At 37.0% G+C, this 15,362-nt stretch overlaps 1 protein-coding gene across 6 annotated transcripts in view; it reads left to right on the plus strand.

Annotated features, from left to right (window-relative positions):
- The window catches only part of TNRC6B (trinucleotide repeat containing adaptor 6B), a 133,671-nt gene that overhangs the window by 18,586 nt on the left and 99,723 nt on the right, over nt 1–15,362 (plus strand). For 4 of the 6 annotated variants that reach the window (XM_063322497.1, XM_063322487.1, XM_063322498.1 and 1 more), the window contains exon 3: nt 1,950–2,048. In XM_063322497.1, coding sequence (XP_063178567.1) covers nt 1,995–2,048 — 54 coding nt within the window. In that variant the 5' untranslated portion in view covers nt 1,950–1,994. The remainder of the gene's footprint in view (nt 1–1,949; nt 2,049–15,362) is intronic. The other 2 variants (XM_063322488.1, XM_063322491.1) reach the window with 1 other exon arrangement.

A 15,362-nucleotide genomic window follows, 5' to 3' on the forward strand; every position in this document is an offset into this window, starting at 1 on the left:
TTTGAATGCTTCTGTAGCTCAATTTCAGTCTTGCTCGTTTCTCTGATTTGAAGCCAGTTCACTGCCACAGTAATCCTTCTGTTTTGGCCTTTAGACATCAGACTAGATGTCTAACGATCTGTGGGGTTTCCCGGTTACTTGAATCTGCTATTGTAAAATCGTGCTCAGGAACTCCCAGCTCCAGAGGCTCTGGACTTGGGTGGGTTTCAGAGATCCGGGGTGGTGAAGTACCATGGACAGGGACCGCCGGGCCTGGCCTCCTCCCCTCCTGCTGCAGAGCAGAAGGTGGCCCGGCAGTCAGAAATGCCTGTTCTATGCAGGAAGTTCTTGGCCTGGATGCGTGATACGAGTCTTGTTTAGCATTTTGTACCTAAGATTTTTGATTATATGCTGCAGGCAAAATATTTGGTGAGGATTTGGGTGAGAGTTCTGCTTTGTCCGCATTCCCCTTTCCCCAGAAAAGGAAATGACTATGCTCTAAGTCTTTACAGCTCTCATGCTTTGCATGAGAATATGTGATATTACTGAACATAGCAGCTTGTTGTCTATAAGATTTAATGAGTTGTATGCAACATTTTGTAGCTTCAGCACCTTTATGTTTGTAGAGTATATTCTTCATTCCTTGTGTCAACTTAATAGCCATAAAAGATGTTCTCTACCTAAGCATAACATACAGAAGGTGTTGGCAGTGCAGAGAGTTTTACCTTACGAACAGGCGTTAACCTTGAAAGGAAGGAGGTGCATCTAGATGAACAATTTCTAAGCTTGCTCTTTTTGACATCATTACTATTTGCACTCCCAAAGTTGTCAGATTCCAGGCTTGGAATTGCTGCTGTGAAGGTGACAGTGGAGTCAGCAGCTCTGTAGCTGAGGTGCAAAAATGAAGTAGAGAGACTTTAAATGGATTTTAAATGCTGGTGCAGTTGAAGAGTTAGAGCATCTTGAGAGGGACAGCTGTTACAGGCAACAGCTCTTGGCTTTAAGAGAGTTTTTACTCAGTGTGAGCCCTTACTTTCGACATACCTGAATGTTATAGACCTGCTGATAGCTTACATCTCGCATTTTGGGAGTCAGAGATTCCTACTGAATTTATGCTGGTGCATTTGATCTCCAAAATTGATTACTTTGATCCATTACCCCTGAAAGATGGCTTATCTTCTGGAGTAGATGTTCTAATCTTTGTAACCACAATCTCCCAAACCGTGTTGCATTCTTCCATAAATTACTTTATAATTCTAAGAATGGAGTTTGGGGTGCAGATTTTATTCAGTTGGAACTGCACCGATACTGTCAAACAAATTTTAAAATCAGTTACCAATTAGTGTAGAATATTGGAAACACTGGAAGCTGTTGACCTGGGTTAGATTGGAAATGTTGACCTAAGGATGAATGACTTCATCAGTTCCCTGAACCATTTAGAGCCTAGAATATATTTATTTCTAAAATGAAGTCAAGGAAAAAAAACCCTAAAGTAACAATTCAGAGGTACTGTGGGATCACTGGAAGTCTAACAATTTTTCAAACTAATAACCTTTAGATTGTCTGTAAGCTGAATCTGTGAAGCTTACATTTGCACAAAAGCTATTTCCTAGTAAGTAAGAATTGCTCATCTCTAGTCCGTGTGATTATTCCTCACTGACCATAGCTTTAATGAGTAAACACAATGAATATGTAAAATACTCAGCAATGACATATTTTAAAATTAAAAAGAAAGTATATTCCTATTAGGTGCTTCTTCTCTCTTAATTAAGTAGAGTTATGTCTTATCCTAAGTAGTGGCTGTCTTACTTGTTTTGTAAAACATATAAATTCAGCGAATATATGCAGGACTGGAACACTAAAGGTCATAGCCTAGAATGGTTACTTATGTGCACAGCAATCTCGCATAACACTGTTAAAGACAGAAAAATCATTGTTTTTAAAATATATCTTTCTTTTTTATCTTTTAGGCAGTATTTTGCATTTCTGCAGAGCTTTGCACAGATCCTGTTCCCATGCAAACTGATGAGGGAGAAATACTGGAGGAAGGCAGTCCCAAGGTCAGTGAGGTAAATGCCACTGTGTTTTGGAGGAACAAGAGCTTGCTTGGATGAAACGGGGGATACGTGGAGTGAACGTTGACTGCTGGTGATATTTTTAATAAATACCTGCATGCAAGTAAATAATATTTATTACTCTGGAGAACATTAAAAAAATAAAGTTTTCAAAGGCCTTAAAGATGGGCTTTTCTGCTGTCTACTAAGGATTGAAACGCGTGTCTTAGGTCACTCCCAGGAAGGAAAGAGGAAACTCTTGTATAGAAATACTAACCTTGATTGTGTTCCATTTGTTAGAACTGGAAGGGCTTGTGAAGATTTCTGTCCTACCCACCCACCCTCTCAACTGACTTAAAGAATTAGGCATGTGGACCCTTAGGTGCAGGTGTCAGTGTTTGTGGATTATGGACTGATCTGTATTGAAGGTATTCTGCTCCATGTTCCCTTGCACTTCCTAGCATGTGCTTTGGTGTGAGACTGGATAGCGTGTTGCCTTTAAAGGTGTCTCTGATTCTCAACGTACCTTGTTGGGACAAGAGGCTATAAAGTGTGCTGTTGAATACAATGTTGCCTGTGTCCTGCTTTTTGCTTACTTCCTGAAGATACAGATGTTGAGTCACAAATGACTTTGGTTTGCATAATGACATAGAGATTATCATACTCTTCAATAGGTTTCTAAATTTATTTTACAGTCCTGACTATCTCAACCAGTTAGTGTTAGCTTTGCAACTGATCTGTGGTTAAAATATGGCTTCTAAATTTCATGAAAATCTGAATCGTTGTTAGCTTGCTTGTAGTTTTGTGGAAGAGACTGGCTGAAAAAGCGAAAAACTAGACTACTAAAATTAAAATTTGTTGTTTTCTAGCTGTAGGTTTTTTGATAGATGTTCTCATTGTTTTATGTTCTAATAGAACAAAACATTTTTAAACCTGTAGGCATCAAGTTAAGAGGTGATTAATTATTAGAGAAAGGATTTAGCAATTTTCCTGCATGTACTTTAGGGAACGTGTTAATTTTAAATAGCTTTGAAGGAAGGCTCACTAGATTAGGAGCTGACAAACGAAAACATATCAGTGGATGGACCTGCAGTCATCCAGAGTATTGAATGCATCTCTTGACAAGGATCTGATTACAAGGTTCAGTGGGGGATTGACATGTGAGAGGAAACATCATGGTGCAACTAATGACTGATTTTATTAGCATGGTTACTGGTGCTTACTTTTCACCAGAGAGAATCTCTGTGCGTGTGTACATATTTATGTATATACACACAGGTGCCTGTATGTATGTGTATATATATAGAATCATAGAATGGTTTGGGTTAGAAGGGACCTTAAAGATCATCTAGTTCCAACTGCCGTGCAGATACACAGCTTTCATTTTTTTTTGCCAGTGTGGCAGGAAGTAGATTGAAGTAACTGTCTTGTGAAACATACTCTTCCTCCAATGAAAAGTATGCCTTTCTTTGGCATTCCTAATTCTGGGTGTAATGGCGAAGGTTGTATCTCTATTCCAGCATTAGGTGTTCAAAAACTTAGTGAGTTTAAGTTTCAAAACAAATCTTTTAGACTGACTTTGAATACCTAAGTGTGTATGCAGTATTGCCTTGAAACAACTGTCATTTAGAGAGTGTGGGTGATTTGGAATCATACACCTGATATTCAGTGTTATTAATTAAAGAGCTATATAGAATCAGTATATATTAAGCAGAAAAGACTCATGACTACGTGTAGTCCTTCTCCCCATCCTGTGATGTACAGGACTACTCATTGAAGTGTATTTTTCAGTGTTTTTTAAATCTGTAAATGATTATCCTCTCTTTCCTGGTCTCAGGAGAGTTTTATACCTATAACAGTTAAAGGGTTTGTCCTAGAAAAATTTAGGCAAAGTGTATTCCCTGGACTGTCTTGTATCATTAAAATTATGTCCTTAGCTTACAAATGTTTACATGATCTAGTGAGCCATTTTCCTGCGGATATGTTTTTCTAATAAATATTTTTTAGGCCTTCAGTAATACAGTTAGGGGTTTTTGTGCCAGGCATTTTTTTTTTTTCCTTCCTTATCCCCCCCATCTTCTCCAGGCAGATGACATGAGGTTTTTTGGGAGAAGTTCGTTTTGTGCTTCAGAGACACTAATATAACTATCTATTCTGTCATATAATATTTGGACCTTTCATTTCTCCCCTTTTAACCATTCCAAAACACTAATCTGTAAATAAAAGCTAAATATATAATTTTTGTTTTGTTTATTATTCAGATCAGTGGATCTTTTCTTTGTGTTTTTCTAGGTGTTTTTTTCTTTCATACCCATATTTAAGTACCAGCAATCCTTTTGGATCCCACTCAGTTTATACTCTGTTCTCAAAAATCCTGTAATTTACCTGTTCTTTTGCCTTCACTAGAAATGACTTTTTTTAGCCTTTAAATATCTACGGAAGCCATTGTCTTCTAACATTTTATTTCGTATGAACATTTAAGAAGGACTTGGAAAGCTTCATATGTTAGCAGCTCCTTTGAAGCTCTTCCCTTGAACATTGTAGAAGTTGAGTCTGCAGCTCATAGGTTTTAGGAGATTAGTTGATGCTGATTAAGCAGATTCCAGCTACTTCAGTGACAATAAGTATGATTATATTGTATATGAGGTCAGATTAAGGCCCGGTTCTTACCCTTTGTTCTGAATAATTCATTTCTAGCCAAAAAGAGATTTTTGCATGCAATACAAAGATTGAAATAACCGTTTATGGTGATTCGTAGCACCTTTAATGGGCTGTCTCAGAATAACTATGGAAGAAGAGCGGGCAAGCTTTCTGTCTTGCAATTATTTCTTCAATCTTGCAGGACTTCAGTAACAGTATTAAAGCTACTGTTGCAAAAGGCGGAGGAAAAGATTGTAGAATTTATTTTTATACTTTTTTGTTTGTGTACAAACATAAAATAATATAAAATATAAGCTAAAACCCACTTTATGTTCAAAAGGCAAAGACCCAGGCCTACATGCTGGAATGCCTTGGTATCAGCTACACTTGAAGTATTTCTGTTGAGTAGTAAAGGGTCTTGCTGTGATTGTGCTTGATACTTTTTCTTTTCTTTTCATAGTCCAAGATGCTCAGGGGTTTAGTAGGTACTTCACCACTGTTCAGAATTTTTATCTTATTCAGTTTTGAACTTGACAAGAAGTGGGAAACCTACATTTGGGCCTCTTGCAGAATGTGCGTGTTATCACTTCACCTGAATTTAAATTAAAAAGCTCTTGAACAAGCAGACATGGAAAATTGTCTTTGAACTCTGTAGCTGAATCCTTTCCATGATGTATTATATTTTGCCAAGAAGGGTCTTTGCCAAGACGTCACCTAACAATCACTTATGACACTGTCTTAAGCTGATCTTGAGTTGCAAATTGATCTGTCTTATTTTCCATAAGCATACTGTGAACTTGAGGAAAAGAAAGTAAATGTACTAACTTCTAGAGATACCTTTGTTATATTGATATCAAGGTGTTTTGTCTTTATTTATCACCATGGAAAGACATGCTCATAATTTATCTTTGTAAAGTGTAAGGCTCACTACATGAAGTTCTGTATCTCAGAGTGCTGATACCTGACTCTTATGACTCCACAAAACGACAAGGCAAAAGGGGTTCCTTTTGATACACATTGCTGGAAAAGCAGTGGTTACAATAGTAGTCTCCTTTACCTAAGACTGCAGATCCCTTGACCAGTTATCAGTATTTGTTGCCGGAGTCTTTAAGTTAAAATAACGTATACTTGATAGAAAAGATGTCACTTGCATTGCTTTTTATGCTCTTTCCCAGTAGCATGGGAAGAGGCAGCATGTTAATGCTGTCAGCCATCCTAACCAGTAAGAAGCCTTGGTACCTCTCTTCATGAATCACTAGGGCATAACTTGAGGAGCTAAATTTATTGTAGATTGAGGTATACTTGAACGAAGTATTCTGGGGTGTCAGGGATGACATCAAAATCATCTTTCATGGAGATACCATGAACTTCAGGATATAAAGATATGCATACTGCAAGAATTAACTTTCTTATGGTGCCAGTCTGAAAATAACCAAAAAAGTTATACATGAAGACACTATCATACACTGGAAAACAAATAATATATCATGCTTTATTCCTTGTGAACTGGTTTGGTTCTCTAACTGTTTCAGATTTTCTGGCATCCTAGACTTTATAGTATTCTGACATATCAAGACCAAGCCTCGAAGAGAAAAGGAGCTTTCCTTCTGTTTCTGAAAAAGAAAAAAAAATTGTGCCTTATGTAGAGCTGAGCAGGTCACTTTAAAAACTAAATATATATGTGCTTCAAGCTAATTAACATTATGTGAGATATGATTAGAAAATGTAATCGCTGCAGTCAGGCATCATGAAGAGCAATAGTCTTGCTTTGACTCCTGTCAGCCTAGTGGCACTGCTGCAAAAGTTGGTCTTTATGCTTGCCTTCGCCACTCGTAAAATGAATGACAGAAATCCGGTGGCAACTTCTTCGTAATTAAGCTTAAGAAAAGTTACTGAGGGACTCAGTCCTCACCTTAACATTTGTTTTCCACACTGCTATTAATGCATACATTTTTATTTCATTTTGTAATTATTATTTTTTTTAATATTATGGTAGTTGAGTAGTGCTCTTGTTCTTCTCGACTTTGCATATGGGGAAGCTTCTACAGTTCTTCCCTTTTAGTTTTTTGGCAGTGTATCCTTTTGTCATTCATTGGATTGCTTTCCAGCAGAGTGGTTTCTGCAGATGCTCTTTCCCCTTCCCACCTCCAGCCTCATAGGTTGCTTTTGGAGAAACCTACTGTCTTGGAAGTTTTGTTGCCAGGGCTCTCCATCTTAACTGTTTCCATTCTTTGATCTTACAGTTTCTTCCTTGTTGTCAGACTGTCAGAAAACACTCTTTCTGTTAACATGGCATCAACATGGTAAAGACAGCTGTCACCTGTCAATAGCATGCTCTTGATTCCAATAATTATCTAATATTAGTGCCACAAAGAGGGGAAACATCCTGTAGAGAAGCAAGCTTTTCAAATGGGCGTAGAGTTTTAAAAAATGTGGTTATTTTTGGCAGACGTAGAAGTCATGTAGATGTCCTATTTGACAGGAATGTTGGGTGTATTTTATCCATATGATCTGTCAGTGAATATCATACAGCAAAGTGTCCTTTCACTTTATAAAATAGTTGGGTGATGAGGTGTCTAGTTTCTGGCTTTTCAGGGTCTCTCTTCTACTTGGAACCCCACAGACTCTGCTGTTCTTTAAATTATGATTATTTTTTTAAATTATATTTTGTGGTAGTTAATTTGCTACTAGTGATTACTAGGCTTTTTCCATTAACAGGCTTGGTACTCTGAAAATATCAACAAGCACTGCGCTTCTTGTTTGTGACTAATTTCTTTTCAGCTGTTTTCATCCATCTGTTAAGGATTACTGCACAGACAACACTTAAACTTTGTTTCTCGGTTGTTCCTTTGCTGAAAATACTGCAGGAGGAAGCTAAAATTTTACTTCTGATTTGAAGTATTTTTAGATTTCTTTCAATATTGGCAGGAGTTTTGAGTGTATGTTGCAAACTTCTTTCTCAAAAAATGCAATTAAAATTTTCATGTCAAATGTAAAATTTCCCCCTCCCCTCCTTGTTGTTCCTTCATCTTTCAAAGTAAAAGCTTGTGAATTTGCAGGGAGGGAGGGACTTTGACTTAAGTAATTTATAGAAAGGTATTTACGAGTCATGGTTTTGATTTAGTGTTGTAGAAGGGAAAGGAGGAAAAATAGCTAGTTCTGCCTTTTTAATGTTTGTATGATAAAAATCTAGGTACACAAGATTTTTGAGAAAAAAGTGGCTGCACAGAATTTATAATAATCAACTCCTAATAAGTACAGGAAAAGGGAGAAGTTTCTGTACAGTATGGTGTTAGATAAATGTATTTTTATTCAATGTTTTCATTAGTATTTATAGAAATAATTATTGATCTAAATAGGTAGTCTAGAAATGAGGCTACTTTTCCATACTCCGGTGGCTTTTTCAAAACCAATGACACAAACATTGAGGTTTGGCCTATTGTTTAGTTTCACTGTCTAATGCCACTTATCAAGCTGTGTTGAGGTTACCTGTTAATCCTTGTTTTATTTCCCTTCAAGCTGTCCCCCTGTTCTTATCAGTCAACATGAATCTTCCCCTTACATTACTGCCTGCCTGTTCTCATCCTGGTTAATTCTTGTTTTTCTTGCCTCTTGATGTCTTAATTGTAAACTAGCATTTTCCCATCTGTTTAAATCACTCTTCAGAACTCTGTTAGTACTTGCTGTATTTTGTGTGTGTGTGAGAAAAGGATCTAAGCTCTTGCTTTTATTTCATATATGTTGAGAATAAAGAAACATAAGCCTGCCTGAGTGGTATTTGTATTTGAGCTGTTAAGTTACATAGCTTTATATTTATAAATAGAAGCTTAAAATTCAGAAGAAAGTGTTGTTAGGAGAGAGTGTTGCCTGTCAGAAGGGTATCTTGCTTGAAAGCGTGAGTATTCTGCTAACTGCCTTTATGGGTAAGTTATGCTCTGGTTTTGATACTGGATGTTGCTTGATGCTGACAATAGCGCAAAAGTTAGGCTGGTGCTTTCATTGTGTGGGATTTAGAATTAATATGGTAAAAAGAAAATCTTAGTTGGGTAGTTAACACAACATCCAAAATTTTGATGCCTTTGTCTCTGGGGCTTATAATATTACTTAGTGATACAGAACTGGGTTTCTATTCAGATGGCACTAAATAATTTAAAACATTCAGGCTGAAGGCCTATACAGGAATGAAACGGACAAAATGCTTTGTCACTGTAATTAAAAAAAGCCGTTTTCCAGTTTAATACTGGCCTAGTACGTGGTGCTTTCATACGTGATAGTTTCTCTGCAGTATGAAACCCTGCTACTCTTGAAAGTTTTGGCTTGTTACAAAGAGGTGAACTTTCAATCTGAGTGTACTTTCTTGTGAATACCTGACAAGTCAGAGTAGGTTTCAGTTTACTCATGTGGCTGTTGCCACAAAAAAAAAAGAACCTAAGAACACTTTCCTACAAAATCCTACACAGTTGAACCTTTCCTCAGAGTGGGGTGGGGAAGCTGCTTGTGAGTTTATAACTTTGAATTTCCAAATTTCAAGGCATTGTAGCAAAGACCTGTAATTACGGTGTGTGGTTTAACCTCAGCTGGCAACTAAGCACCACGCAGCTGCGCTCTGACTTCTGCCCCTAGTGAGACGGGGGGGGAGAATTGGGAGGGTAAAAGTGAGAAAACGCACAGGTTGAGATAAAGACAGTTTAATAATTTAAAGAGGGGAGGGAGGGGGAGGAACCAACAAAGAGAAAGAAAACTAAAACCCAAGAAAAAATAAGTGATGTAAACCAAAAACAATTGCATACCACCAACCAAACCGATGCCCAGCCAGCCTCTGAGCAATGGCAGCCCCTGCCAACCTCCACAGACGCCCCCACCTCAGTTTTATGGCTAAGCATGATGTCATATTGTATGGAATATCCTTTTGGTCATTTGGCATCAGCTGTCCTAGCTGTATCCCCTCCCAACTTCTTGTATACTTGCTGGTGGGGCAGCGTGAGGAGCAGAAAAGGCTCAGCAGTAACTAAAACATCAGTGTGTAGCAACGCTATTTTCAGCACAAATCCAAAACAGCCCCATACAAGCTACTATGTAGAAATGTAACTCTATCCCAGCCAAAACCAGCACAGTATGTTATCAGGGTCTACTGGCTTTATAAAATAGCAGCTATAAACAAGGTAAAATTGTTGAGAACTTTGCAAAAAAGAACATGGAATTAAACAGACAGTGCGACTTGGACTGTTTTGAAGGAATACTGTTGATAGCTTAGCTGCTTGGACATTTTTGGAGAAATTCAGGATCAAGTGCAAGATTTTGCAATTTGGGTGTACTGTTTTCGACAGAGGCAAGACGGATTACTCATTTGAAACATACTTACCCGTAGTGAAGACTAATATTGTGAAAATATACACACTAAACTGAAAGATGACTGTGTTTTCTAATCTCTGAATGCCCTGAATTTCTTTTGAAGCACAAAAGAGAAGATTAATACAATGTTGTATTTTCTTTCCCTTGGAAAACAGCATCTGCCAAACTTTGAGATCTGTAAGGACTGTTAACATACAGTCCTTTGATCCAGCCCTTTCATACATACAGTTCGTGTGGAGGATAAGTTGTGGTGTGGAATGTCATTGCAGTGAACAGGCTTTTTTCTGAGCTTTCTAAGGGAAAAAATGCTTCAGCCTTAAGTAAAACTCAGTTTAAACTCACCTTTTCTTTTCTTCTAAAGGTTCTTTCCTTGTCATAAATGTTTTCTCATTAGTTTTTTCTCAACGAATAGCATCTCTTCTTCAGTTGATTACAGCAGTTCATAATACTTTGCAAAAAAACCAGAAAAGCAAATAATATTTGCTTAAAAAATTAATAAAAGCATTTCTGCATTTGTGAGCTGACATGGTATAATCCCAGTATGATTTTGGAGTCAGAGACAGTCCGGGACATTGCTTTGTGGCTTTGCTAACAAAGTGTCCCTTCTCATGCAGGTGTACTACTGGCACACAATTTGAGGGGTAACTAGCTTTTCAGAATATTGCCTTTTGATATCTTTCCATTCGGTATTGGCTTTACATTGTTGACAGTGGTTGTAGTCCACGTCAATGTGACAATGTTAGACTTCTATATAGTCAGCCACTCAATACAAAATCTTGTAGATGCCAAAGTATTGGTAAATGTTTTCAGTCTTACTGTCTTAGGCAGACTGAGGGGATAGGTATTTGGGGAAAAATTTGATCCACGGACAGTAAAAGATTACCCTTCCAAATCATTTGTAGTCTGATTAGTTTGGCTGAGTCACTGAAAGCTGTAAAACTCACTGGTCTTGCTGACTTCATATGTTTTGCAAGACTTCATAAATTTGCATGACCCTACAAGGGCAACTTTGTTTTCAGTTTATGAATTAGGTAGGTATGAAATTGTTTCAGTTCCTCAAAATTTTTTATTTTCTTGTTGGGTATGGAAGAAGTGGATATGGAATTTGTGGAGAAGACTTTTTTTTTTTAAATTTATTCTTGACAGTAAAAATAATAGTGATGGTCTTCATCATTACAGTAGATAAGAGACTGCGGACAACTAAGGACACTTGAACGTGAAAGGCATTGTGCAATATCAGTTCCCCTGAGGGTAAAAGCAACATTAAAAGCATGTCAGCGTTTCCTGTCACTTGTGTAAAGTCTGTTTACTGTGGATAGTAGACAAGACAGTGTATTATGAAGAAGGGAGAACGTAATAGTTGTCTAAAGATGCATTAAGCGTGTGTGGAATTAGATTGCTAAGAAATGTTACAAAAGTACTCTGAAATCATGTTGGTACATTTCAACAGGTACAGAGTTTCCATGTATGATTCCTAGAGAAATAACTTATTCCCGTGGCACCTGATTTTTTTGTTTGAGGACAAGTTGTAATGTATGCAAGCAAGAAAAGCCCAAGTTCTGCCCCAGAGATGAGTGGGTGTTATAATGGTTTGGTGGTCTGTCAGATATCTAACAATTTTAATAATCCTGAGAAATTCGGAAAAACTACACAAGCAAGCAGCATTGTGAGTGGGCTCCCTTGTTACTACAATGAGTTTGGATTTTCATTCTGATAACTGGAGAAACTGGACAGTAGCTTTACACTGTGAGTGTGAATAGCCTGTATTCCTTCTCCTTTTTGACAGTGGTCAAAACTGGATGCCTAATACAGGCTTAAAGTAGGGTTAATGTATACGTAAATAGAATTGCTCTCAGCCTCCAGATGTTTGTTGCTCAGGAACTTTCAGGGCCACTGGCAGTTTCTATGTGTTTAGAATCCACACAATAGATTTCTCTTTTGTGAAACACAGAAAAGAAAGTTAGTTCTTTCTTTTCCTTGCCTGTCTGGTCAGATCTCTTAAGGCAGAATCATTTCAGCACCTCTTTGTGTGTGCCTGGTTTATGTCACTTTCAGTCACTCCTAACAAACAGCAGAAAACAGTAGTTGTGGCAGTGAAGGTGATTGAATGCGCAGTGCAAAAGTATAAATTAATTTTCAGTAATTCTGATTATCATCTGCTTTCTTGAGCCATTAAAAATTCTTTTCATTGTTTGTGCCTGTTGTCCTTTTGTGGCAATACATCATCTAGCTCTCTAAATCTAAGTGGAAAAGAGCAGTTAACATGTTTTTCTCTCTTCTGTCAGGGTGGTTAACAATGTGTATATCAAAATAACAGCCACTTACAAATGTCAGTTTAAACTGCTGTAGCTTATTCATGTGTGTCTGCACCATAAATAGTAAATAACTGTAAAATTAGTTGTCTAAACAGAGTCATTGGGCTGGATACGAGTGGCTGTTCAAAGTGGTGGTGGTGGTGGGTGAACTGTTCATGGGCTTTCAGGTCAGATTTTTTTTCCCCTAAATGGAAAGTGTGAAAGATTTGTTATGGAAGTGTAAAAGGTTTTTTCAGAGTTTCAGAAGTTCACAAGAATTCATGGCTTGTGAAATGTTAATGATGTTTAGCTGAACAATAATACAAAAAGTTAGTTAAATAAAAGATGGGAATTACTCGTGTCTTACTAAAGTCAGATTTTTCTGAGATCCATACTATGTATGTACAGAACATACTAAGAAACGGATGGAGTGCAACTGTGGTGCAGGAAAAGGAGAGCACTTTGGCTTACATTCAGAATGCTTTATGCATTTTGTGTCTGAGATTGCTGAACTGTTATTCAAAGCTACCTCGGCAGCTTCAGAGTTGAAGTTTTCAAATGGCATTTCTACATATCCTGTCATACCATAACACGAGTGACTTGGAGAGCTTTGGTGGTTGAAGGTGTTGCTGGCAAAATAGTGTCTTGCTGCAAACAGCCAGGGTAGTTCAAATTGCCTTCAGAGCAAGATTCAGATGAATTACTATGTATATATATTGATGAGCTGTTGTATTTGAAATACTTTGCAGCTAAGTAATGTGTTTTAAAAAAATGATATTTTTTTTTAACTAAGTAAACTTTCTTATCTATACAGTATGAAATGCAGCTGGGGTCCTGACCTTTTTAGCGTTTCCAAAGTGTGACTGTTGTTTTCATGATATTTATAAAACTATTTGTTTTAAGATTAGCAGGGAATTCATGTTAAGCTGCTGGGTACTTCAGACTATTAGATAACATAAACAGTTTTAAAATTACATAGAAAATGGGCCATGGGATATTTCTGCAAGTGCAGGTGATTAATTACTGACAGTTGGAGGTAGAAGCAAAACTTCTAGTCCTTTAACCATAGCTGCAGGTTTGGTGTTTATTTAGGTGAAACATAAATTACATATTCTGAGTTACATAACTTTTCTATTATTAATGATTAATTGAGCCCCCATTGATAATCTGTCCTATTGTTCTATAAGGATGATGAGCATTTTAATGATGGTATAAATTAATGTGTTGGCATTTATAGTTAATGTTGTAACATTTCGTTGAGTTGGGAATTAAAGTACCATTAGGCTGCATATACCAAGATTAGTGATTTTTAAAAGTAATTATATATGGTTTAAGTGCGTTAGCATTCAAAATGATTAGTAAGGAGTACTGAATGTGATATGTGACTGAGTAGTAGGATTATGTTAGTAAGTTTTCACTTCTCTTTTTACTAACTGGAAAACCAGGTAGGACCACATGATGGTAATAACATTGAAATGCTCAATCTAGATGCTGATGAGAAACTCCAACAAAATAGTGAGTAGGCTGAGAGCTGGTTCACACCTTGTGTTGGTATTTTTTGTATATAGAGAATGCTCTTTGACAAAATTGGGGGGGAAGGCAGAAATAGGTTCAAATGAAAATTTAGTAACATCACAATGCTGTACAATACAACAAAATCCTGAAAGAGACCAAAAATTCACATAACTTTTCATGCATATCTTGTCTCTAAGACTTTCCTGTGTGGTTCACAAAAATGCTTTCTCATTTTGGGAGCTGTTTTTTCAATTATTTTATTTCTTTTAAGTTTAAATCATTGTTTCTAAGGTGTGGTTTTTTTTTTAATGCTTTCATCTATGTATTGGAATTAAGGTTTAATCTAAAAAGTATATTTTGGGACTAATTTTGCTAACCGATTTGTGCTATTCTCTATGCATTTTTGAGATGATAGCTTAACACTGATTTATTCTGAAGAAAATTATTAAAGTGTTCATAGCTAAATTGCATTGATCTTTATTAAAAGAAGTTGAATTAAAAATTTAATTAATCTGTTGCTAATGAGTAAAGTTTTCCCCGATGCAGTTTGTCCAAAGTACTCATAATAAAGCCAGAGGGGTGACTCAGCTTTCTTTTCATTTGTAGCAGTGATTACATTTCTGTTAGACCTCAAATCGTCTCCGAAATTTCTGACAAGTTCTTCTAACTGCTTGGCATTATAGGGCTTCCTCCACTGTTAGCAGTAGTGACTAGTAACTAATTGCTTGGATTTTAGCCGTTAGGTTGTGCAATTCTACTTAAAGCAAGTATTGGTGAGACAAAAGAAATGCTGATGGCCTGTTTGCAGTAGCGCTGTTGCTGGTGATGATTGGGAAGGTGGACTGGTGTTAAAGCAGTAATTGTGACTGATCACCAAATTTATCAGTCATAAGCTGGGCCTGCAGTAGGCAGGTAACATAAATTGCCACAACCTGCAGAAAGCAGCTTTTGACCTTGGCTGGTCCTCGCCGGAGTCTAGTTGTACGCCAGGTAAGGCTTTCAGTTCAGTTGTGCTTGAGATGCTAGCGAATGAAAAAATCTTAAGAGTCTTCATCTCCTGTTCACTCAGGTGGCTGGTTGCAGTTTATTTTATAAAATAGAAAAGAAAAAAAATATCATAGGAACTATTCAAGGAACTATATCAAAGGAACTGTTGAGTGGGAAAATGTATCTGAACTAGTATGTTTCTATAACTGGTGAATATTAAAAGACAAAATACTGTTTAAAATCAATAGCTTTTCATAATAAGTATGGGATTTCTTACAATTCTTACATTTCTAGTTTCTCTTATGCTCAGTTCAGTTTTGGTGGGCTAAGATAGCTAATGAAGGTGTTGAATCTTGTTAGGAAAAAGTGAATTCTGACATCAGGATTCAGGAAAGATTAGGCTTTTGCCCTTGAAACTTTCTGACCCTTCAGAGTGTGGCTGACTTTATCTAGGAACTCCAGATCAGGTTTAGTCATTAGTCAAATCCATTAGGGTCTCACTGAAGGTATTTTTAGAAAGAGTAGTATGAAACTGTAGTAA

Source organism: Chroicocephalus ridibundus, chromosome 1 (assembly GCF_963924245.1).
Source record: "Chroicocephalus ridibundus chromosome 1, bChrRid1.1, whole genome shotgun sequence".
NCBI lineage: Eukaryota > Metazoa > Chordata > Aves > Charadriiformes > Laridae > Chroicocephalus > Chroicocephalus ridibundus.